Source organism: Osmerus eperlanus, chromosome 5, assembly GCF_963692335.1.
Source record: "Osmerus eperlanus chromosome 5, fOsmEpe2.1, whole genome shotgun sequence".
Classification (NCBI taxonomy): domain Eukaryota; kingdom Metazoa; phylum Chordata; class Actinopteri; order Osmeriformes; family Osmeridae; genus Osmerus; species Osmerus eperlanus.
Window position 1 is genome coordinate 22,700,669 of NC_085022.1, and position 25,441 is coordinate 22,726,109.

At 41.5% G+C, this 25,441-nt stretch overlaps 1 protein-coding gene and 1 non-coding gene across 2 annotated transcripts in view; both read right to left on the minus strand.

The window, feature by feature from the left end:
- cspg4 (chondroitin sulfate proteoglycan 4) overlaps positions 1-12,673 on the minus strand; it is a 29,674-nt gene extending 17,001 nt beyond the window's left edge. The window contains exon 1 of the mRNA XM_062462746.1: positions 12,567-12,673. Coding sequence (XP_062318730.1) covers positions 12,567-12,630 — 64 coding nt within the window. The 5' untranslated portion in view covers positions 12,631-12,673. The remainder of the gene's footprint in view (positions 1-12,566) is intronic.
- A 2,312-nt stretch (positions 12,674-14,985) lies between these two features.
- On the minus strand, positions 14,986-15,057 carry trnap-agg (transfer RNA proline (anticodon AGG)). Its single transcript has one exon. It is a non-coding gene; the product is annotated as a tRNA-Pro (tRNA).
- Between the last annotated feature and the right edge of the window lie 10,384 nt (positions 15,058-25,441).

The following is a 25,441-nucleotide window of genomic DNA, read 5'->3' on the forward strand; positions in this document are numbered from 1 at the left end:
ATGAAAATGTGGGGAGGTTTTGACACACAAATCAACTGCTGCTACTCATTCAATTGGGAATTTTACAATTTAACAGGTCACAGTTATAAATCACTCTAGCTAGCGTCGATCCTGTGCGAAGACCCATCCTATACAGGACAGACAGGGGGAAGCTGAAGACAGTATGATGGGTGGAGGTGAGGTAGGGAGGTTCATGTTAGGAATCTGAAGTTGGGGGAAAAAAGGGAGTCAGGTGGCTGAGCGGTTAGGGAATCGGGCTAGTAATCAGAAGGTTGCCGGATCGATTCCCAGTCGTGCCAAAAAAAAAGAGTGTCTGCTAAATGACTAAATGAAATGGGGCCCTCCTCTTCATCGACAGACAGATCTTAAGCGATGAGAAGATGTGAAGCATTAGCAGATACAGTACACAGGGTCTGTGAGGCGTTAGCAGGTACAGTACACAGGGTCTGTGAGGCGTTAGCAGGTACAGTACACAGGGTCTGTGAGGGAAGTTGGGACCCAGAAGCTGCATAAGAGAGGGGCTCCCTGTTTGCAGCCCTTCAGTAAAGTCAGAGGTCAGACCCAGTGATCAGGTCCAGCTGAAGCCACACGCTACTTGTCTGACCTTTCTAGCTTGTCTTCTCCCCTACTTCTTTACACACACACACACACACACACACACACACACACACACACACACACACACACACTCTGCTGAACTACCTTTGCCTCACTGCGACACTATAGAGATCACAGATAACACAACTGCTTTTCCAGACGTCTTTACTCTGCCACCACCTAGTATTTTAGTATTTAAACTCCAACATCCCGCCAAATAACCAAACCGTTACGGTCTCCACAACTATTAAGTCTACAGACTCCCGGTTTGTGTGAGTCACCCCACCCTCGGTCCTGCTCCCCCCCCCACTACTTGCACTGCCGTAACCACTATGCTTCTGTTTGGGGGGCCCTTCTTACCATGGTAGCACTCAGTAGCCACATCTCAGTAGAGAGTCAGAGCACCCACCCTCCTCTCCTCAATCCAACTCCTCCTCTGTCGTTCCCTACTCACCACTCACAGCCCAAAATAAATAAAGGCCCTTTTTCTGGAGAGACGGGGAAAGCACTGCGAAATGACTTAAACTGTAATGTTCCAACCTCAACTTGACTCAATTCAGCTTCTGCAGCCATTTTCTTTTCCGCCACCGACCACTTCATTTGGGACTTCCAACCAAAGATGGAGATAGTATCAGATGTAATGGAAAATGTAGCACTGTCAGTCTAAGCTTGTATCTCTAGATTATGTTCTATACAATATCTATCTGACAAACACATGTTTTCTTTTCTGAGAGTGAGGTGGAACCTCAAGGGCCTTATTTAGTCTGCAGTCTCAACAGCACTGTTATTCCTTACAGTGTCCAAGTGCTCACAGTGTCAACCCTATCCATGATGACGATCATCATACTTGGATTCAAGACAGAGAGAAATATAAAGCATCCATGTGGTGTGGGGGTTTTGAGTTGTCAGCACCTGCCTGGTCGTCGGGCAGCCAACGCTGGACCTGGTCGCGAGTCTTCCGGTCCTGTCCTACATCTATAAAGTTGAACAATGGATTTTGGTGTTTTAAAAACCCATCGACACTGTATGACTATGTTTAGCCTGTGTTCTGCTCCTCTCTCTCACCAACCGTCTCTGGAGGAGGGGATCCCTCTCTGAATTGCTCCTCCCAAGGTTTCTTCCATTTTTTTCTCCTGTTGAGAGTTTTTTGGGAGTTTTTCCTTGTCTTCCTTGAGGGTTTAGGTTGGTTGAGGGGCAGTTCTATGGGCATATGTGAAGCCCTCTGTGACATGCTTGCGTGTAAAAAGGGCTATACAAATAAATTTGATTTGATTTGATTTGAAGAGAGCACTCCTAAAATAACATGAATACAGAGGGATTAAATGAAATGATAAAGATGACACATGCCATCAAACCACTTCTCTTGCTCTTTGAGAAGGCCTCATGAATACTGGTGTCATGGTGACTAGAGTGGGTCGTCCCATACAGTACATTTCCTGTTGTTCAAAGAGTCCTGTATAGGCTATCTAGAGCTTGGTCATTTGGATGCCTTTGAGATGTTCAGTGTTACTATCACCCACATTCCCACACTGTTACAGAAAATAGTATGGAGATGTGATAGCATGGAGAAAGCTTCAGCACCTACGCTACAAAACTTACTGTAAGTCGCTCTGGATAAGAGCGTCTGCTAAATGACTAAATGTAAAACCCCAAGAGTAGGGCTGAAACGCAAGATATTTTTATCGAGCCTCTACGTCATTTTCTGCTGAGGTTGGACCTTAAAACCCATGCCCCATCTACACTAATAGCTTAAACATGTGCTGCATGGAGAGATCCCCCTGGGTGTAGGAATTCCAGCCTTCCCCAGAAATCCTTCAGTCTTTGGGCTTGGAGGCATGTTGCTCCAACATGTCACACACACATACACACACACACATACATGCACACACACGTACACACACATACACAGTCACATAGTCTTTCCTGTGCACATGTTCCTAACCAGAACCACATGCAGTCCTCTTAAAGCAGACAATGCACATGACTTAAACTCTGCATCTACCTAGGTAGTCTAATAGCAGAACTCCAAAACAATACAAAGGGACAAACCAGGTGTAGTCAAAACAGGAAAACAATTTCAGATTTTCAACTAAAGGGAAGACAAGGCTCAGAATGAGCAGATAACCCTTAACTTGCAGCAATCATCTGAAAGTAATCATGTTCATTCACTGAATTTGCTTATGAAAACATTCTGTAAAATCTTTACATACTATTTGGTTAGCCACTGCATTCACAGAATGTTTTAGCATCGTAAAAAAAGCAAGAACTTCAATGATCCGCCATTTCATGACGGTCTGCTTGATTATGGAAGTAGCCTAGTCTACGTAGATGGACCTTTTCTGTTTCACTTTGCCTTTAAAATCAAAATCAAACATTATGAAGGTACAATACATGAGTAGGACTGTAATGGTTCTTCTATCGAGACGCAGAACCAAACCCTAACCATAGGCAGATGTGTGTTCACTCGTGCTGACTAAGTAAGCAAATCATGCTTGCAAAATGCTGAAACGTCAATATGTGTCAGAATAAATGTGTTACATGGCCTGCACACATAGATAATACTTCATAGGAGCATCAATTTCCACCAGATGGGATGTGATAATCATGAATTTGAAGAGTGCACCATTTTTGCTGCTTTGAAGAAAGCATGGAAGAATTACAACCCTGTTTAAACATGGTGCCACATTTTTAGAAGGCTAAAACCAATTAGTTAGTTAAAATTAATGTAATGTATTAATGTGGATTATAACTTAAACATACTGTAAATAAAACAGTTTAGATGCATATTCTTGGCTGCCTAAAGTATGTGACCCAGTGGCCAACTCCTGGTACTGTGATACCTATGATACTGCAAATTTAGTGTTTCAATGTCTGCTAGTATTCAGCTGTGGACCAATCCTCTCTCTTCTCTCATAATTCTGCTTTTAATTTGTGACAGTATGGGATTCTTAATTTCACATCCTTTTTTTTTTTTTTTTCTTGTTTTGAAAACTGAGGTTTAAACTTGGCACATAGCTACAGTCTTGGAATGTTTGTTCTCAAGAGGTGAAAATGTCTTCCTTGTGTCAGTTTACTAACAAACACCACAAGGAATTTGCAATTTTTTTAATGCATCTGTGGTGGGGTGGTGCACTTAATATTAAATGGTCTGTTAATGTTAGGACCAGGTCACATGCAAGTTGTTCCGACTACGCCACTCACAGTTGGGGTGAGAGACCCTCAGTTGAGCATACTATATAACTAAGGCTAGTTTCCTACACATGTCCCGTCCAATCGAATGAACTTGAGCAGAGGCGCTGGTATCAAATATAAATACAAGGTTTATTAAATCCACAATGATAGAAATCAGACAATACATTCTACCAAAAATGACAAACACTAAAGGCAGGGGTGTGATTGTGGGCCTACTATGCTTGGGCCTTTGGCCTAGAATGGCTATGGTTGGGTGAACTCCCAACCTGGGGAATGCCAAGACACGCAGTGTTGGGAAGATACTTTCAAAACATATTTTGTTACTGAATACATGCCCAAAAATGTATTTTGTAATGTATTCCGTTACTCAATCTGAGTAACGTATTCTGAATACTTGGATTACTTCCACATTGAATTGCATTTTATAAGTGCAGGAATGCGGCCATCCTGCTTACTAAATTGCATTTCCCGATAACGATGGATCTTAGCTGTTACAACGGTTCTCTAGAGATCCTGGGTCCTAAAGCTACCCGGTTACACATCCATGACCGCGCATGGTCAATCTGAGGCTTATTCTGAAAACAATTCTAGAAATTGTTAGGATTTCATTAGATCAGATGTTGCTAGCTTTTCAGTGGTGTAACTGGCTACATATGTGTTTATGAGAGATGACAAGTTGCATGTATGTGTCAGAGGACACAAGTTGTTGAAAATGTATTGATATTAATAGTCACAGAGCCATACATTTGAATTCCACATTTGGATGATTGTTCCACAATTTGTATTCACATAACATTGAGAACTGAGATCTAATTTGACTGATGACTCTAGGAGTCAGAGTTTGAGCAGCTATTGTTGTATTCTGTGCAGGGAAATGTAGGTCCCAGCTGTAAAGAATTATTTGACATTAGTGCTTAAATGGCCTGCAGTGAACAGTGCCAGATCTTTGCATTTGTTTCTGTTGAGCAGCATTAAATGAGTCCCCTAGACAGTAATCTTGGGGAGGGCTATCTTGCTGGAGGAACATTCACACAGTTGTTTTCAGTTTTTTACAACTGCACAGAATCTGTGCAGAGTTGGAGAAGGAACTTAAGACCCTTAAATAGACAGATGTTGCCATCAGCAACAGGTATTCTGGAACCTAAATCAAGTCATTAAGTTCCTTTCTTTGTCATGACAAGAATAAATTGTTGTTGAAAAACATAATCAGTTCTGTTTTCCAACAATTAAACAAGATAATTGTTCCATTCTCCTCCCAGTCGATTTCCACACCTCAGCAGTGTGTCTGTGCCTCCCCGGTTTTCAGTTTCCTTCTTGCAGTCGTGAAACGGTGTGGAGGTAAAATAACCAATTAGCCACAAATTGTGTTTAACGTTAATTTTGTGCTTCTTGGGAAACCCACAATATCATAGGAAGCATGACAGCCTGTGTTCAGGAATGGTTGTTCAGGTCACGTTGCATCAAACAAAGAGATAGACATACACTTGTTGTATTGTACCAAGAAAGCTCAAATAAGCCCAGATAAAGTATTGAAATAGGTTTAAAACACTGATTTAGCAACCTCTGAGGCCTGAGGTTACAGCAAGTCAGTGGAGTTACAACACAGTAATGATTAATTCAGTTTTGAATGAAGTGCCGTTCATACGAAATTACTGGGAGAGCTCGACTCAAGGCTTGCTTCGGCCCATTCATCAACAAATGACAAGCAACACACTTGAGCAAGTATTCTTATGGACCGCTACACACACACACACACACACACACACACACACACACACACACACACACACACACACACACACACCACACAAATATCATTACACCCGTGTCAGAGGGTGAACCTTGTGCTCAATACTTAGCCCAACAGACAACAGACACAGGCCACAGGCACAGGCCACAGTCACAGTCACACAACTAACTACTAAGGTACTAACTTGAGTACTAAGGCATGAGTCATGAGGCATGATGTCCTCACTGAATCACAACCATCACATTCAGTTCTCCTCTTCTTCAGGCTCCGTGCAGCACAGTGTGATCTCACACAGTGCATCCAGGTGCCTTGCCTGGATCAATGTGTGATCTCACACAAGTTTTTTTTTACTGTTTATGTTGCAAAAAGCATTTCAATAAATGATGGTGCCCTGAGTCAACTCGTTTAGGAAGACTAAAACGGGTACAGAAAACATAGTATTTCAACTTTGTTATTGAAAATGGGGGCAGTAAAAATGAGGAAGAGACTAGTTAAAGGAGAAGGCAAGCATACATGTCCACAAACACATACATGTCAAATACAATTATACTCAACAGAAGCACACAAACACACATTATGCACACACTTGTTTTTTACAGCACTGCATTGCAGGGCTGATGGCATGGTATGCATGCACTGGATTTTACAATGCTGCTCTCCTCCATGCCAGGCTTTGAAGTGGTTCTGGAGCCATGGGAAGAGTTCTTTTTTTTAACTTTTATGAGGTACTGTGTGAATGTTTTGCAGAGGCTCCAACTAACTGAGGGTACTAGAGGAACTAGGTCTTGAAAAGCAAACAAACAACATATTATATTAGAAAAATTATCTTTTGTGTTGAAAAAACTCAACTAAACCACATTTGATGTGAATGGGAAGAATGATGGTTGACTGTACGTGTTTTTTAGAAAGAATGATTCATCTAAAGTTACCATGATTTGTTCTGCCCAAGCGCTTGGTTCAGCCCAGGGTGTGGGTCTTATTTCCAGAAGCATCACTTTCTCTGCCACATCCCATCTTGATCACACTCTAATAATGTGTTTTATTTTTAACAGCTCAAGTCATCTGTGGTGGCAGGGCCAAGTGCAACTCTTATATTCATGTAGAGTTAGGCATAAAAACACAAAGTTTGGTTATTAGTTTCAATATGATTTAACAAAGTGCGTAACATGAACATACCATAACCATTAAATAGCCTTAGATCCTGACAGAGGGACTACTGCTATTGCTCTCACAGCATATGTTTAACAGCAATCCAATCTCAGTCAAAGATTCCTTGTAGTTGAAGGGATCTGAGCTGGGTACGGGAGTCCCACTGACCAGCTGGTGTTCACATGTTCAATAAGCCTGCTAACATTGTATATTTCTACAAGTATATTAAAGTCATGGTATTTCTGTTACATACATCCTGAAGTTCCTGCTTACATAAAACCTGTTGCAGTTGCAGGATATACATCTGTACTCTACTGTACAGATGGTCTATTTGATAATAAATATTGGCTGGAATACCAGACTGTATGTTTCTACTCTTGACTTGGATATGTAAACATCTTGAGCTCATTTCCTTAACTGCTATTGTATAATTTCATACCAGTATAAATTCCCTTCACTGATTGTCTTTATAATGTGGTGCACCTGATCAGAGTTCCTGTCTCCTTTCTAAACCCTGAAGGGTTTTCATCAGCACCGTTGTGTCTACATGATATTAGCCTTCTTTCCCTCGTCACACTCCATTTGCTCGGCAACCACTTTTCAGTCATTTCCCAAATAGCCACATTCTTGAGCGATGTGATACTTGACTTAACTTCAAGTAAAAAAAACTAGCAATTTAATAATATGCAATATATTAAGAATGGGTACAAATGCAGACCACTGTTGATATTTTTACAGTGTCTTTAAGTAGGACGACCAGGGTCTTTCTTGTCAAGGTAAAGTTTTAATCCTGATCTGTTTATTCCGGGTAGCGACCTTGGATTATGCGGGACTGCGCATCTGGTTTGACTCTGAATAAGAGCCGGCAGCACACAGCCCAATCAAGAAGTTCTTCCCTCACCTGAGCTGGACATGTTTACAAAAGGCACAGCTGGGAAGGTTAGAGGGTCTGAAACAGTGTGTGGTGTGAAGGTTAGAGGGTCTGAAACAGTGTGCGGTGTGAAGGTTAGAGGGTCTGAAACAGTGTGCGGTGTGAAGGTTAGAGGGTCTGAAACAGTGTGCGGTGTGAAGGTTAGAGGGTCTGAAACAGTGTGCGGTGTGAAGGTTAGAGGGTCTGAAACAGTGTGCGGTGTGAAGGTTAGAGGGTCTGAAACAGTGTGCGGTGTGAAGGTTAGAGGGTCTGAAACAGTGTGCGGTGTGAAGGTTAGAGGGTCTGAAACAGTGTGCGGTGTGAAGGTTAGAGGGTCTGAAACAGTGTGCGGTGTGAAGGTTAGAGGGTCTGAAACAGTGTGCGGTGTGAAGGTTAGAGGGTCTGAAACAGTGTGCGGTGTGAAGGTTAGAGGGTCTGAAACAGTGTGCGGTGTGAAGGTTAGAGGGTCTGAAACAGTGTGCGGTGTGAAGGTTAGAGGGTCTGAAACAGTGTGCGGTGTGAAGGTTAGAGGGTCTGAAACAGTGTGCGGTGTGAAGGTTAGAGGGTCTGAAACAGTGTGCGGTGTGAAGGTTAAGAGGTGTAGCTCATGCGGTCTGATGGATGCACTCGATAAACGAGGGAGGGGCCGTTCACATCAGGCTGCGGGAGAAGAACCTTGGTAGTTAATTGGAGGAGGTGAAACCACTTATCTTAGGGCTGGGAAGTTGTGGGTTGGAGTGCAATCTATCCAGGTAGTGCCTAAGAGAAAAAGGCCGGCCGAACATCAATCCATGTTCGTCCTGGAGGGCGGTCCAATGTCAGGTTGGACCTACATTTTCCACTAAATGAAGACGCATTTGTGTTGGAATAATTACCTTTCACTCTTGCATAAACTAAAGCTTGAATCTTGATTGTGATGCACTATGTTATTAACTACCTATTCATTTGATGTCTGTAACACTAGTGTAAAGTGATGCAAATCAACACATAACATGAACCTAATTGTTATAATGCAGCCTTTCATCTGCCCAGACAGGGCTTGGTCATCTGGGCAGACAGACTGGCAGCAAATGACCCATAATAAAGAGCTCTGCGTGTCAGAATTATTTCCCTATTCTCTTCCATTTTCCTTCTCTCTTTTTCCTTCCTGTCCCTTCCCTCTACTGAAGGAGGCTACAGTTAGTCAAACCCTGTTATATGGGGCAGACTATGAGTATGGCTATTTAAAATCTTCATGATTGGGAAATGACGACATGATTCTAGTCCCCAAACACTGGGTCTGTGTGACTGTCAGCCCCACACACACACACCCCACCCCATTGTGCTCTCACTCTTCTAAGTTAAATGTGAAGCAATGAGCTCTGTGTCGACCAGCCAGGCTATATTTATTCTGCACAATCTATTTGCGTCAGTCATTTGCCAGAATCTGAGCCCCGGTTTTATACCATTTGCATGATTTTGTCTCAAACTGCAGCTTCTGAAGAAAGCGTGTAACTGAAAATGACCCAGGGTACACTAGCTGCTGAAGTGTCAGCGCTAATGAAGAGAGAGCGAGGTGTGGAGCAGAGGCTTTCTTGTGTCAGCGCACCATAAACAATCACCCTGCTGCCTGCTGTCAGTCAAAATGAGGAAGTTAAGTCATAGATGCTTTAAGGTTGGACCGTTGATACTCGTGTTTGCACTGGTTCGCAGCATAGACTAATTATGACAACAGACATATTTGAACCCATTAAAAATGGAAAAATACAGAGGCAATAATAATGAATGTTCTTGGGTTAGATAAGAAATTAATAGCAAAGGCTGACTGCATTGTTTGTAGACGGCACATCAAGTAATGTCAGATGCGTAATAATTCCTTTTTATGGGGGGCACTTTTTTGCATTGTTTTATGGCAGTAAATGTTTGAATTAAAAGGGACTCAAGGCAAAATGTTCGACGGTTAAACTTCTCCGAGGTAGATCTGGTCTCTAACTGATTTGTATGTGATTGACATAGAAAAGGTTCAAACATTTGGATATTACAGCCAACACAATTTGACCAATAACATTTACATTTAGTCATTTAGCAGACGCTTTTATCCAAAGCGACTTCCAAGAGAGAGCTTTACAAAAAGTGCATAGGTCAATGATCATAAACAACGAGATAGCCGCAAAAACATTGTAGCCAAAACATGAAGCATACATTGTGAAAAGCAAATAAGTGCCAATGGGTAGAACCAGAAGAGCATGAAGTTAAACACATTTCAATCAAACAACATGATCCTCGAAAGTGCTAGAGTGTATCTGGAGGAAAGCAAGAAACAATAATATAATTCACAGCAAGTACAAGTAGTTAAATAACCTTTAGAATAGTATTTGTTTGTGTACATTAACTTTTGTATACACATCCAGGCCAAAGGTTGTCTGTGTATGGGCTTCCAGCTCTTGGGAAGTAATTGTGCTAAATGTATCAGTTTCCATGGTATAGTAGATGAAGGATCTGTCTGTCAGTGTCAATAACAGGCTAATCTCATCAATTTGACAACACTTTTTAGTCTTTTTGTATGAGCAGCCACTAGAAGTCACACAGTTCTACTAACTGAAAGCTCCAAGAAATGGAGCCAAAAACATCCATATTTATTTATTTAGTTACCATAGCAACATAATACACTGAGGCCAGATAGCACCTCCAATGCAAATCCCCTGTAAGACTTCTGCAATTTGAAGTTCAAACACAACAAGTAGTTCCTCAAAGCCTCTTCAGAACATGATAAATCATTTGGTGACATCACACATTACTGTTGCTGTGCGACTGCTTCTGTAAGCAGCATTCTTTGACTAACTTAAAGTTGGCGTGAAAACTCACTGCCACAATATTATTCTACCAACATAATTGATTCATCACTTAATTTTCTTTCTAAATAACCTAACCTAAGGTTTTGTTGGCCCTGTGCATCTGCGTCCTTCAGACAGTATAACCCTTGTGAAAGAGCCTTAACATTTTCCATGTAGGATCCTACGTTTCCAAACAGAACCCAGTTGTCCTTTTCAGTAACATTGCTCACAGTGCTACACTGTGATATATTCCGATTACACTTTCACATTCCTGTGTAAAATAATCAAAACTTTGAGTTTGATTTGAAATGAATGAAAAATTGATTGTATGAGGTGTGTGAATTCAATACAAAGCCCTTTTTAAGTGTGCTGTTTGGAGTGTTGACTGAAAAGGGTTCCCTGTGGACCTGTACTGACTCAAAAAAGCACCTTTGCAGAACTCTTTTCAAAGGGCTCCTTTATTGATACAAACAGGTAATATTTTACGAAAAACATTTTACACTTTCCAAAATGTTTTGTCATCAGTTACAAATGTGAGCAGTGGAAGAATGTTCTCCCATCAGTTACAAGCTGAAATGGACTGAAGCCCCGGTTTCCTGTTGCCACGTTTTCCAACTGGGACCCATGTGGTGTCCCGTGTCACAGATGAACAAAATGTAAACACAGGGGAGGTCAGTAATAAACATTCTAGGTAGTATGAAGTTCTTCTAATGTCAGCGTGTGGTTTGTACAATATTCAACCAATGTTCCCAAGCGTCTAATGAACAATTGGCCTGTGCGGTGTATTATTTGTGGATCACATTACATGTCTACAGTAGATAGAAAAAAATGCATTCAGTTAAAAGAAATTCCATCAACTGTTCAGTCCAAAACCTTAACTGCATAAGTTAAATGTGGAAATAGCACATTTATCATTAGACGTGTTGTTTGGTGAATGCTCTGAACGCTATTACCATTCAGACATAAGGCTGTGGTTTTATTTTCTTTCTTTTAAAATTATTCTTAAATTTACTTTTTTCATTCTTGTTTGTTCATGCACTATAAAAATGATATAATCATACTGAAAGATCAAACTCCCACTAGTTGTCACTAAAGAGAATGATCACTGTTCCAAAATGTTCCTTGGAGTGGAATGTCTTTCAGTAGATCTAAGATCAGAGCTTGTGGAGCACAATAAACTAAACATCTGCACAAAGGCATCGCATGCTCCTGCCAAATGGGCATGTGCATCTGTGTGTTGGATCCAGTGAGCTCTTCAAAGACACCGTTTCATTCCCTCACCGGAATTGGGGCAAAAGCCAGATTTGCCGTCGCTCTACATGAACACTACAAACCCTGTATCCAGTGCCACACTCATACACACGCGCCCTCACACCAAAGGGCCAACTGCATCCTTACAAACAAGGTACTGGTGCAGCTTATTCAGACTGCACTGTGGGCTCTTTATATGGGCCGATGCATCTATGAGACGGAGGGTTCTCCTTTCCCCAGCTCACCTCGCTGTGTGATTGAGGTGTAACTTTGTCTAACAGTCGCCCATCTTCTGAAAGATCCATTCACAGCCAAGAGATCCCCCAGCTCCACATTCAGCACAGCTGGGCAATATAAACACTTTGCTCATTACCAACCCTCTTCCAAACCTTCTGTGGAATACCACACTTATATTATTCAACATTTGATGCATCACTAAGCCGTAGTTAGGCCAGTTCTCCACTTCCACTTGGTCTCATCCATGAGTAAAACTCATATTATAGCGAAGAATTGTTTTGAAGACAGGACTATACTGTAAGTTGGGCTCTTTATTACAAAGTTATTACAGCTCAAAAGCTTTGCACCAGACTTACACTGTTGTGGGATAACTATAGGCCAAACAAAAGTGTTTAAACACAATACATTTTTACACTGACTATTATGAAAGAGTGAAATACAAGTTTCATAGATGTTACAACACAGATGTTTTGTGGCTTTCAGTGCTACAGGTAGGTAGTTTTTTGAAGTGTATCAAACTGATGCTAAATCAGTATTTCAGAAGACATCTTCACGGAACATGGTTTTGAACATCAGTGTGAGGAAACCTCTGCACTGGGCCTGAGAGGAGGGTAGAGAGATGAAAAGAGCGGGAACATAAGATAAGCTGATTTGAAGTGGCACTTACCTCCATGGACAGTATGACAGAGCAGGGGCAGCAAGGCACACAGGGCAAAAAGCAAGGTTTTCATGTTACCGGTGTAGTCCGCAATACTGTGCTCTCCATTCAAAGAGGACCCCTTTCCAGTTTTGGGACCTAAGCTCATCTTGCAGCTCCTACTCTATGGAAGGGGCGGGGCTTGGGCTGAACCCTAAGGTGACGCCTTCTATCATTCCCCCAGAAAGCCCTCACAAGCCCAGCCCATCTCCCTCTCCACCCCCCTCTCTCACACGCTCCTGGAGCCACAGCGCATGAGAAACGTTTCTCTCACAACCCCTCTCACCCCCACCCTTATTTTCTCTCTCTCGCTCTTTCTCCTCTGCTCCCTCTCTCAAATTACTAAGTCTGGCAATTCTTAAAGTTGAAGGGCTCTTTTTGTTTCACTCCATAATTACAGTGATCTTAAGCACCAAAAGAAGAAAGTTTTTACTTTGACTTAATGGCAAATCAAGATGTTTTCGTCTTTTAGTATAGTTTTTATCAAAACACATAGACTCAAAGTCTTTGTAAAGTCTCATCTTTGTTTACATCTATGGTCCTTCAAGAGGACTTTAAGTTCTTTATAACCAACCTTCTAAATTCAATGAGTAAATTGGGTTAAATTGCTGGCAATCAATACCTGACGTCATAAATTTATGATAATAAATTACTTATGCTAGATGGCTCTATTTATTTCTTCATACATGTTTAAAAAATGCCACTTGGAAGTCTAAAAAGGAAGATAAAGATTTTCAACAATTTATGACATCAGTCTTAGTGCTGTGGCTCACTCTTGTGATGTTCAGGTGTTAAATTTGCATAACAGTCCGGCCTGAATATTGGACAAAGAAAACATTCTGACTCCATTGTCAAAAAACATACTATAGACCTGAATTCATAATACATTTATTTCCATTTTCATTATACACAGTTCAAAAGATGCTCCATGAAAAATTGAAACTTTGAAGTAGTAAAACTTAACTCTTGTTTCAGATCTCCTCACATGCTTTGCTTAAGCAATATACAACATGACATGACATCAAAGTGGATTGTCTGGATTGTGTATTTCAGTTTCCCTGACTGTTGCGTATCAAAGGAATGGACAAAGCTAGTTCAGGTGGTACACTCTTGAGGCGCACCATGATGACATCAACTGACATACCACCACCATTTTACCTAGGTGTAGTTACAGTCACCACCACTTAACAGTACGCCCTATTTAAAACACCAGGAAGTCACTCAAACCTGACATTGTTTAACTGACGTGTCATACTACATGGTTGCCTTGGTTGCTGCTTCCACCACCAGCGTGCACCTCTGACTCTTCACTCATATCTGTCAGGGGGATTGATGGATGTCATCCAGCTATTTGCCTGAAGTTCAGATTTAGTCAAAGGTGAGTATCTCAGGCGTAAGGATGTTCAGAAGCAGAACCATGCTTCACCATACTTAGATGATCTTAATTCTAAAATGAGTCTAACACCTGAGCTTATCTGATTGAAACATCCTAATTTGCATAAGAGAAATGGTAATTGTTTTCACTTTTTGGCGGTTAATGGAATCCACATTCAAAAGATAAGAGAAGTTGTTTCATATGAGAGATTAATGTCAGAGCCTTGAAGTAAACGTGTTGAAAATCTAAATATCATATGAATTATGTAGATAAAAGTTGATACAACTTGACATTATATTAATGTTTTCAAAGTTTCAGTGACAGGCACATTACATTTCCTAGTGAGATTAAACTAAATAATTTGGTAGAAGAGCCGTGTTGCAGTCTAATAGAGATGTAACGACAGTTGCCAAATTAGAAATTGAGGAAGTTAGTTGATTGCAATGTAATTGAAGGTGCTCACATTTCTAGTACTTACTGCCCTCTGGTGGTAGAGGATCCACATGACCATCCATTCATTATTTTAATTAAGCAGTGGTAAAAATGTGAGATGACAAAAGTACACACATCCTTCACTCAAATAGAAGTACAGATACCCATGTTTAAAAAGAGTCTGGTAAAGAGCGTTTGCTAAATTACTAAATGTAAATGTAACGATGGCAACTTTTTTAGGAAACATATTTTTCAACCTTTGCGAAACTTCTTTAAAAAAATATTTGTTAAACTTTTGAAAAACATTTGGGGAACTTTTTGGAATATTTTTTCAAGCTTTCCACATTTTTGTTCTGAACTTTGAAACTTTTTTTCTACCTTTCGAAACTTCTTTTTACACACACATTAATAGGAGAGGAAAAGAAAGAGGAGAGAGGAGACAGAGAAGCCTAAAACAGAGTAGATTAAAGCAAAACAGAAAAAAGTGAAATAGAGTACTGTAGAGTATAGTAGAATCCTCAATAAGAACTCATCAATGATGGCAACTTATTTGCGAAAAAAAAATTCAACAATTCAAAACTTGGGCTCGTCCGGGATTTGAACCCGGGACCTCTCGCACCCTAAGCGAGAATCATACCCCTAGACCAACGAGCCATGTTGTGACGCATGTTTGAGTTAATTAATTCCTTTAAAAAAATACATCGGTAGACAAAGAGTACCTGTACCCTAAGCGAGAATCATACCACTAGACCAACGAGCCACGTTTCTGTTAGTGTTTTGGTTGACTGATTTGTTTTCACATAAAAGTCTTACACAAAAAAAGCCAGGGAAACTCCCCCAGTAAATCACCCCGAACCACGTCGCATAAAGGACTCATCTGGGATTTGAACAGGAGCCCTCTGAGGCCTGTTCCATACAGGCTGCTCAAAAAAGCTGGACTTAAAAGTCCCAAACCTGACTTGAATTATTTTAACTAGTCAAGCGGGACTAAAGCGGTTCCATAAAGACCAATTTCAGCTCACGCAATCCTACTTATTCAAGTCAGATTTAAGCAGTCAGGCTAATTGCGCGTGCACCCTATTCTTAAGCAGCCCGAGAGGTAGAACATGGATCATACGATCCACCACGGCAAAAAGCCATGCACACGGCCACGTGACTTATTTCAGAAAGAACATTCCCTTTTTAAGCAGCTCCCTCATCCACTACTTCATCAGAATAAAATAACACGCCATGATTGACGTGAACGATACGCTACGCTACGTAGGTCGAGGTCCTTTCTTATAGACCTTTACTTCATTGATTAAAAAAACTGACACCCTCTAAACACATTAAAATAAATGGCCTTTTTTGACATTGTTTTATAAATAGCCTACTATTAATCAATACATTATCCAGTAGCCTATAACTTTTTAACATGGTTTTTGTGTCAGGAAAATAAAGGATAGATGTATGTATTTAGATTCGTTTTGCAATTGTAGGCTACTGTTAACAATTATGTAGATGATAATTATACTGGGATCATTTAAATTGAGATAGGCCTATATTAGCCTGGCTCTGCCCTCTTAGTACTTCCACTCAATTTTCATTTTGCTTCTGTAGTAGGTCTGGGCTTTCTGTATATTAGTCAGTTTTTGCCAGAAACATTTTTGGCGGCAATCAGCGAACGAGGGAGTGGCTGAGAACGATGACATTGATGTCGCGCCTTAGTTTGAGTTGTAGCCATTCGGTCTGTTGTGGCAACGCTGCCAAATATCCAGACGTTAAAGCCGGAAAAAGAACAATCTTTGCTGAGTTTTGTTGGTGGCCATGATGTTGTGGCCCCCAAAGTTTGATTTTCCAGCTAGCTCCGTTAGTGGTGAAGGAGTTGGCTAAGGCGAACGCTAGCGATTGGTTATGGCAGATCCAGAGGGGCTCTGGGCAAATCCAATAGTTTTAAACTTCAACAGAGTACCCGCCTTCAAGGAAGTTAACGCTTGTCAATGGAGCAAGCCCAGACTCTCTGTACAAATGAAATGTAGAGTCTGGTTAGGACCAGGCTAGACCTATATGCCTGATACCTAAACATTTGAAATCACAAACTACCATATATCCATACGTTTCACGTAGGCTATGTAGGTTTGTGTCATTCTGAAATCATCTTTCATCATTGTTTAATGCATTAGGCTAAATGTTGTAGCCTATGTATTTAAGTTGATTTTCTATAAATGTAGCCTATTGAACTGAGGGAGAATGAGAAAATGAGAATGTCTGTGGTAAATCATCGTTTTCCTTTTGGGTCAGTGTTACAGGAACGTCTGGTTAAGCATCAACACGGGCTAAGCCCAGATAGCCTGCCCCGGACCAGGCTAATTTCGAAGCATAAGTTGCCATAGTAACTTAGTTCAGACTACGTTGAGCTGGCTTTATCAGAATCAGAATCAGAATGGGATTTATTCGCCATGAAAGTTTGCACAGACAAGGAATTTGCTTTGGCAGGAAGGTGCATACAATAAACATATACCTAAAATTTAAATATGTGGACTATCTATACTAAGGGTACATAAACTAGCAGTACTAAGTGGGATTAGAATAGAATTAAATATACAATAAAATAAAATATAAATTGCCGTAAATTACAATATAAAAATACAAATATTACAAAAAATACAAATGTACAAGATACCATTTTGTAATGCAGTGCAAAAAGCAGTGTGTTTTAAGCAAGAAGTCATTAGAGTCAGTGTGGTCCCTTGGCCTTGTTGAAGAGGCCAACAGCGGAAGGGAAGAAACTGTTTTTGTGGCATGAGGTATTGGTCCTGATGGACCGCAGCCTTCTGCCGGAGGGGAGTGACTGAAACAGGGAGTGTCCAGGGTGGGAGGAGTCGGACACAATCTTCCTCGCTCGCCTCAGGGTCCTCGAGGCGTGCAGGTCCTCGAGGGTAGGCAGATTGCAGCCAATCACCTTCTCAGCAGTGCGGATGATACGCTGCAGTCTGCTCTTGTCCTTGGCAGTGGCAACAGCGTACCAGACGGTGATGGAGGAGGTGAGGATGGACTCAATGATGGCTGAGTAGAAGTGCACCATCATTGTCTTTGGCAGGTTGAACTTCTTCAGCTGCCGAAGGAAGTACATCCTCTGTTGTGCTTTCTTGATGAGGGAAATTAATGCACTAGGAATGAGTCAGACTAACTGACATAAGCCTGGCTTATTCGGTAAACTCGCTTTATGGAACAGGCCTCAGGTACCAGGTAAGTGTTGATGCTAATAATAGAATCAGAAAACGGAAATCATGAGACTGATAGTGTTTCTCTGCTGACCCAGGCCTCATAATTGTACACAGCATGGTCTCCCTCCATGGAAATCTGAAACTCTGAGACTAACCGACAGTAATGGGCATCAGATGTCATTAGCCACGGCAAACATTTTTCTGGTGTGATTCAGCCATCGCTGGATAATAGTCGTCATGCTGTTGGTTTACGAAGACAGTGAGAGAGTGTGTTCAGTTCTCACACCTGTTGTCTGATGTTGTGGGAAATTGTGGTGGCTCCAAGATATGCGGACGTGTTCCAGAGCTTGACAAAGTGCTCTTGTGTCACAGTGATCAAAAGAGTGATGAATCAAACAGGCTCTTGCAATGATGTGGGTAAGAACTGGCTTGAATTCTTTCAACCCAACTCATAATTTATTATATTTATGTCTTAATGACACAATAATTTATAAAGTGACATCATATTTGGTTCATAATGATTTATGCTTAGGTCATGAACTCCATTTTGGTAATTCAAATAGTGACATAAGATTGGGTTCAAAATTATTTTGTTCATTCGACACTAACGTGAAGGTGGAAGAAATATTAACTCCAGTATGTGGAACATGGAATGACTTGACTGTCAGAGGAAGGAGAATTAGGGACTGACTGAATGTAGAATGATACTTTTCTCCAGGAAGAATGTAGAATGAGGATTGACTAAAAGTAAAAAGTAGAATTGAGGAGGACATACAATTCAGTTAAGGTGGACAGGGCATTTAGCTTCAACCAAAGCTGGAAAGAGGCCCTACTAGGTGGAATCTGCTAAAATGGTCATCCCAGTGGCAGTGCCTTTTGGGAATATGTTGCAGTGCAAACACTTCATAGCTACCATGCATCTTTATTTAATTTCATCCAACTTAAAATATATTGCAAAAACTACATGGATATCCATTTACACTCACACACTCCCCCGCCGATCTAGTTCCCTCTGTACTGCCTAGAGATTTATTCAGAGCTGGAAACAAAACAGCAGTGAGGGCCGGCTGCCCTACTTCAAAAGGACATCTTCATTTCTGTTGATTCAACAGGAGAGCCTGCCAGGTCTCCTCTGCATTTCCTGTCACATATCCTCAGCTTCCCCTTAACACAACTATATTAAGACCCTGTCTCATTGGGAATTTAACATCAACTTTCACCCAATCAGCAGTCCACAAACTGAATTGATGCTTGAATTCACATGACTCACAGTAATATTAAGGCACTGGATTGGTTTGCCGACTGATCTCACATACACTGAACTTTACACATTATCTTAGTTGCAACAATAAAATCTAACGTTCCTTGAGTACAACATTACGTCTTAAGTGAGTTCATTCTATCCAAAGGTAAAACCATTTAATAGCTGTTGTCTGGGTCTGTGATGAATTCGTCTTTACAAGGTTTGAAATTGGAATTGCTGACAATAATATATCAGATCAGGCCCTGCATTTCGTGGATTCTCACAGGATGTGTCTGTGACAGTTTGGAGCGCGCGCGGACGGTGGAACCAGGAGACAGTGTTTGGATCAGTCCGTAGCATTCAGCCAAGCATGCACGTTTAAATATATGGTTGTTTGAGTTAAAGGATATTTCACTTCAGAAGGATTTGGATAAAAAATGGAGTCGGAGACTTTAGTCAAGATGGCTTGATAGGTTTATTCAGCAATGCAACAGTTGGTACAGGAAGACACAAAAAGCATACATACTCCTTAAGTCCAGCACAGTATATAACACAGTTTCTTATGTACTAGTGTAATAATTGGACCAATACGCTGTTCCTATTGGTCCAGAAGACGTTCTCAAAAGTTAATAAATCCGTTTATATACCTCCTGAAAGTTCGCAGAGGTAAATAGACGTTTTTACGGACCTAGCAACAAGCGGTTGCCTTGGAGAGGTAGCCATTGAGATAAACAACGTGGCATCTGCTCGGCAACAAAGTAGCCTAAATTGCAAAAAAAACGACCAAATATGGTTTTTGCACAGGTCCGCAAACGCCCTGCAATCGCTTCCTGTTTTAAAGAAGTATCTGAAGCAGACAGAAGACAAACTGATGTTGTTGATATGTTGCCTTGGAGATGTATTGACGTCACCAGTGCACGTGCAGCTGATTGCTCTGACAACATGGCGGCTGCTCCAGATTCGACCTGTTTGATTTGGGATCTTCCCACGTATTGTTGTAGTATATAAGAAACCAAATGTTTACTCGGTCTCGGTTCACAAACGTTTTAACAAATCTCGGTTTACAAAGGCGTTTGCAGACCTGTCGAGGAGTAAACATTTGCAGTATATAGAACATTATATAGTCAATATAAAGAAAATCCCCCTCCCTCCATACTACTATTTCCCAATATTGCCACATAATCTTCCCATAGTTTGTTCCCTTTTCCATGATGTACCATGTGCACAAGCTCCCTATCTCTAATGTCCGCTCAAACCCCTCTGTGTTCCCTTTTCTCCTCAAACCCCAGTTCACCCATTCTGCTATGAGAACCAGCCCTCATCTCTGGCTTCTGTTCTATGGGTTTCTCCTTCTAAACTTTGTCAAGACCCCTATTCTGCTCCCAAGATGGGCCTAGGTTCAGAGGACAACAGCAAACCCAGATGCTTGGCCTTCAATCATAAATGTTTTCAACTGACAATCCTTGGCAACCCCCCTAATTCTCTGTTCCCTAAGATGCTGTTGATTCATAACAACTCCTTTGGAGAAGCGAAAACACATAACAGTCTTAGATAATGGTGCGTCACCCTTGGCCCCCCTTACACACTTGAGAATGTTCCTCCTAACTTCTACACTACACTGTCAAACTATTTTGGGCCACAACACTTGCAAAATGAATTAAATGTGGCTTCTTCTCCAATTGGGCCTTGATACAATGCCAGCTAATATTTTCTTCCCATCTTTGGGGACGTTCCACACCAGCACATTTTGCCCAGTTCCTCTATTCTGCCCTACTACATGTTATTTCCAATCAACCCTGGGTTATAGCCCTTCACCATTGCATGGTGCCATTCATTCTTCACAGATCACACCCATCAAGTCAAAGTGAATAGTAACTGGTCCAACTCCATGTCCAAGCCCATGGTATCTGTGGAAGAATACAGTCATCACACTTGTCAAACCCTCCCCACACAAGTCCAATGACTTTATAACTTTCCGGAGAAACCGAAGAAACCCAAATTAGAATAAAGGCAATTATAATGTGCATGATGTTTCCTCCTCCTGGATTGATTGAGTACAGAATCAAATATCTCCATAACGTTTTTGCATAACCATGTTTGTGACCATAACTTGGTTTTTGTTCCTTTCTCTGCCATGTCCACCATGCTGCCTGTCGTCTTCATCAGCATATAGAGCCTGATCAAAGGTGTTCTGCTCACTTCAATCCATACACACACCCTCAAACAGGAGACCTCCCTTTGTCTGTCTCACTGCCTTTATTGATTAACTGTGTAAATCTGGGGCTCATATGCTTCAATAGGCATCTCTTCACATAAAAGCCACCAGAGCGAGAGCAGACCTTCCACTTGCTGTGTCTGTTTCCCAACTCGGCAGGCGAAATGAAAGTGGAGCTTGCTCTTTGATGTGAATCTCAAGCCCTGTGATCTTACCCAGTTTAATTAAATAATGACATTCAAAGCACCCTACTCATCCTTGTACCTTTACTTTCAACTCTCACTGCATGTATTTTGGCAGTTCTACTTTTTTACCTGGAGATCTGTCTCTCTCCGTCTTGTCATTTGGTACAAGAAAAGCCAATATTTGGAACCTCTGCAGGTGACTGCAGAGCCCTTACATAGGTTGTTGTGAGGACATTGGTAGAATGTCAGGAATTCTAAACATTGCCCTGACCTTTAAACAGATCACATTTCATCGGCCTATATCCACATCATTCGAAGCCCCCAGTTTTGTCCCCCATGACTCCAAAGGTTATTACAGGGCAGTTGAGAATGTTGATGCATTGGACCTCCTTTTCCCATAGTGGCCAATCTGAGCTCAGCTTGCCAGGCAGGAGATGGGACTCACGCATAGTGGCAGCGATGGCAACCGGCAAGGGTGATGGGGTGGAACAGACAGGAGAGTGACAGCTGCCATCCATCACGGCTCATGCCAGTCAGAGGCAAGTGAAGAGCGCAAAGGCACCATGGGGACAGGACAGACGTCCGTAAACTGTTTACCAGGTCTGTCTTTGCACCGGATCTCCAGAGCTGCCATCCATCTATCCATCAATCAATCAATTACTTTTCCAGGGTCGTTTCTGGTCGACAAGCACCATTGCACATCGATGTCCTGCAAGGTCCTGGGAGTCAGGTGGCTGAGCGGTGAGGGAATCGGGCTGGTAATCCGAAGGTTTCCAGTTCGATTCCCGGTCATGCCATCTGATGTTGTGTCCTTGGGCAAGGCACTTCACCCTACTTGCCTCGGGGGGAATGTCCCTGTACTTACTGTAAGTCGCTCTGGATAAGAGCGTCTGCTAAATGACTAAATGTAAATGTAAGGTGTCACTGAACTATGACACCATGGCTTAATCGTGTTTTCATACTTGATCAACTGTTATCCCTTCGGACACAACCACAGATGCTTTAGTGAAATAAGTCATATAGTTATCTCCCAAAAAGGAAGAATGTTTGTGTGTGTGTGTTTGTTGTGTGTGTGTAATGACAGAGGGTAGACAGACAGGAGAATGATACTGTCTCTAAGGAGTGTTTGTTGGTCTGACTCTACTGATACCAATCAAGTGATCCAAACAGCTTCAGCTGCCTCAGAACAAATCAAGGTTCCTCCGCCTGTGGCCAATATATGTATTTAGATACCAAAACAATGTATTTTTCTTTATGCAATAACATGATGTATGCAAAGTAAAAATATTAATAATTGAACACTTGAAATCTCATAACAATGAATGGCTGCAAATACTGCAACATATGGTATATTTCATAGAACATCTACTGTAGTGTCAGTCATTTTTATTTACTGTTCTTCCTCATGCTATACAAACTGTGTGGTCTGTTCATTAATTTTCCTGGTCCATAGCACTGCCAAGCAATAATATATAGGCATTCTTCAGTCCTTGAGGCTTCAGAAGGCTTTGTCTGCTAATCTCTAATTATGCTTCCGAATTTGTCTGACAGCTCTAGTGAAGACAGTTGTAAATGTCATGTAGATAACCTTACAACTACGACAACCAAATACTCTCCCCGCTAAACATGCAATTACATCCCGGGTCAGGTTTGTTTCATGCTGTTTACGGTAGCTGTGAGGGTTATCTGTGTATCGCAAGCTGTTACCAGGCTCCTGTCTTTCACCAGCGATACTGCGCCTTGCTCTGAAGGCAGTGAAGCCTGTAGGTAATACCGCTTATCTAAGTAGAAGGTCAACTGTTTTACGAGCTGGGGGAAAAATATTGGGATTAAACACCACAAAGCATCGCGGTGACAAGTTCTTTGTAATATGATCCACCACAAATATGATTGGAGTGCAGTGGACCAGTGACAGCAGAACCTCTGGGCCTGCTTTTATTATGCCAGGAGTTGGTTGCTCAATCATTAGACCCTGACTCCATCTTTGGCGGCCCAACAAACATGCTCACTTTCATGTACCTGACTGGTCCTGGACGTCCCCGACCTCTCTGACTAGAGGCAGCTTCTGGATCACATGACTGAGGAGCTTGGGAGTCTCCAACAGATTTATTTGCATCTTTGATGCATTTCCTGCCATTTCCTGTTTGAGTATTAGTGCTTAGTTAGTAGTTAGTATTAGTATAATTCCTATAATTGTGTGCGGGGTTTGAGTGATTATGACCATTCAAAGATGTCTAGTAAATGTAAGCTTTGGCAAAGGTTTACACCGGCGCTTGCCATCCACCTCCAGGTCACTTCATTGTGGGTGACAGAAGCCCCACCTACATCACCCTGTCCATCAGCCTCACTGCCTCTTGATGGGAAGCTTCGCAAGAGAGGGTACAAGCGGAGTTCAGACGCCACCACGTACGCCGTGTCATTGGGTGTGCGTTTGGCATAATGTAGGCTACATCCCCAGAGAGAGAAAATGTATTGATGGCTCGAAGATGACTCAACATGCCCTAACTGTTGTCACAGATGGCTGCTGCTGTTGCCCCCTCTTCTTCCTTGCCAGTAGCATGGTGGTGGGGGTAGGGACCTTTTACTTCCTAAATATACCCTATCACATCTGAATTGCCTAGAACTGGACAGATGTACTTTTTTACAACAGGGGCTGACAGTCCTACACATATTTCTACTGATTCTATGACAATATGCTCTTCTTAACCCTCGTGCTGCCTTCGGGTCACATGACCCAAAGGTTCATAACGAACCATCGTTGTGTTTACCCAATTTTACCCAATACAAAAACAAATAAAAATAATTTTATTTTAACCTTCGCAATGTGGGGGGTCTGAGACAGCCCAACGGTTAAAAGAAAATGCTTCACTTTGTTTTTGTATGCGGTAAAGTTGTCGCAATACGACGGTGGGTCACAATGACTGATGGGTCAGAACGACCCGAAGATAACACAAGGGTTAATGTGATCAAAGTGCAAATATCTTTTTTCTCTTGTTTTATCTGCAAATTATTTGAGATTTTGAAATAAGTGTGCTTACTGCACACAACTGCATGCAGAAACTGAGAAATATGAATAACAAGTCATTATGTTGTTTCTACACTGTCATATATTCTTTGTTACACAGTTAGGTTTTATAGAATGAGCAACCCTGCAGTGTGTTTAACACATCATTTCCTTTCTCATTGTGAATGGGGTGTGTGTGGGTGTAGGGGGCTGAATGTCCTTGCTTTTTATTGCCACACTCTTGTCCTGAAAGCATGGCTGCTCTGACTGGTGCTTTACTGAAAGTATTCCTTCCATAGTGACAGACAGATGGAGAAGTCAGTAGGCCACTGTATTTTAATCCAACAATCGCATCAATGGACCTTTCTTAATGTGGATGTGAAAATCAGTTTTTCATACAGCACAAAAGTTGATGAGAAGAAAGTTTCCAATGTATTCTACTGCAGTATTAATCCTCTACTGTGCCTTGTTATCTATTTAGATAGCAAGAAATTACTTAAATTCAATTAAAACTATATTAAACTAAACCAATCACCTCACATTTAGCAACATATATTGAATTTTGCATGGGTGTGCATGACATTTATCTGATATATTCTCTACTCTCTTCAACACAGTTTGGTCTTTGACTGCAATTTTATTGAAGCCCAAATTGGCAGAACTAGTTCAGGCATGAAACTCCAGCTGGCATTGTGTCATCAGATGATGTCACTCACAATCATTACAGCTGTGATAACTGAAGGTTCATTTAATTATTTACTTTATGGGACCATGTACAATTTAAAACATGTCACCATTTGATGCACAATACCAGAATATAGCTTCAAGCTAATTCACATCAGTACTGCCTCAGCAGGCCAAGACAAAGGAACTGCACAATAACTGGGTCTAGAACTTCCCATCATGTATTGTTATGCACCTGCATGTGTTGCTGTGCACCTGTATGTGTTGCTATGCACCTGCATGTGTTGCTATGCACCTGGGTGTGAAGTTGCTGCCACCCTCCTCAGCTCCTCCACACTGTCTTTTGTATCGTACTACAGGAAGTTGTTGTAATACTCTGTGAAGCCTCATGACATTATTGTATGTTCTTGTGCTATACTAGCAGCTTCCAGGCAGGGAACTGCCCCTTAGATAGAACTACACTGCCAAAGACCAAACCTATTTTCAATGCGATAAATGGTT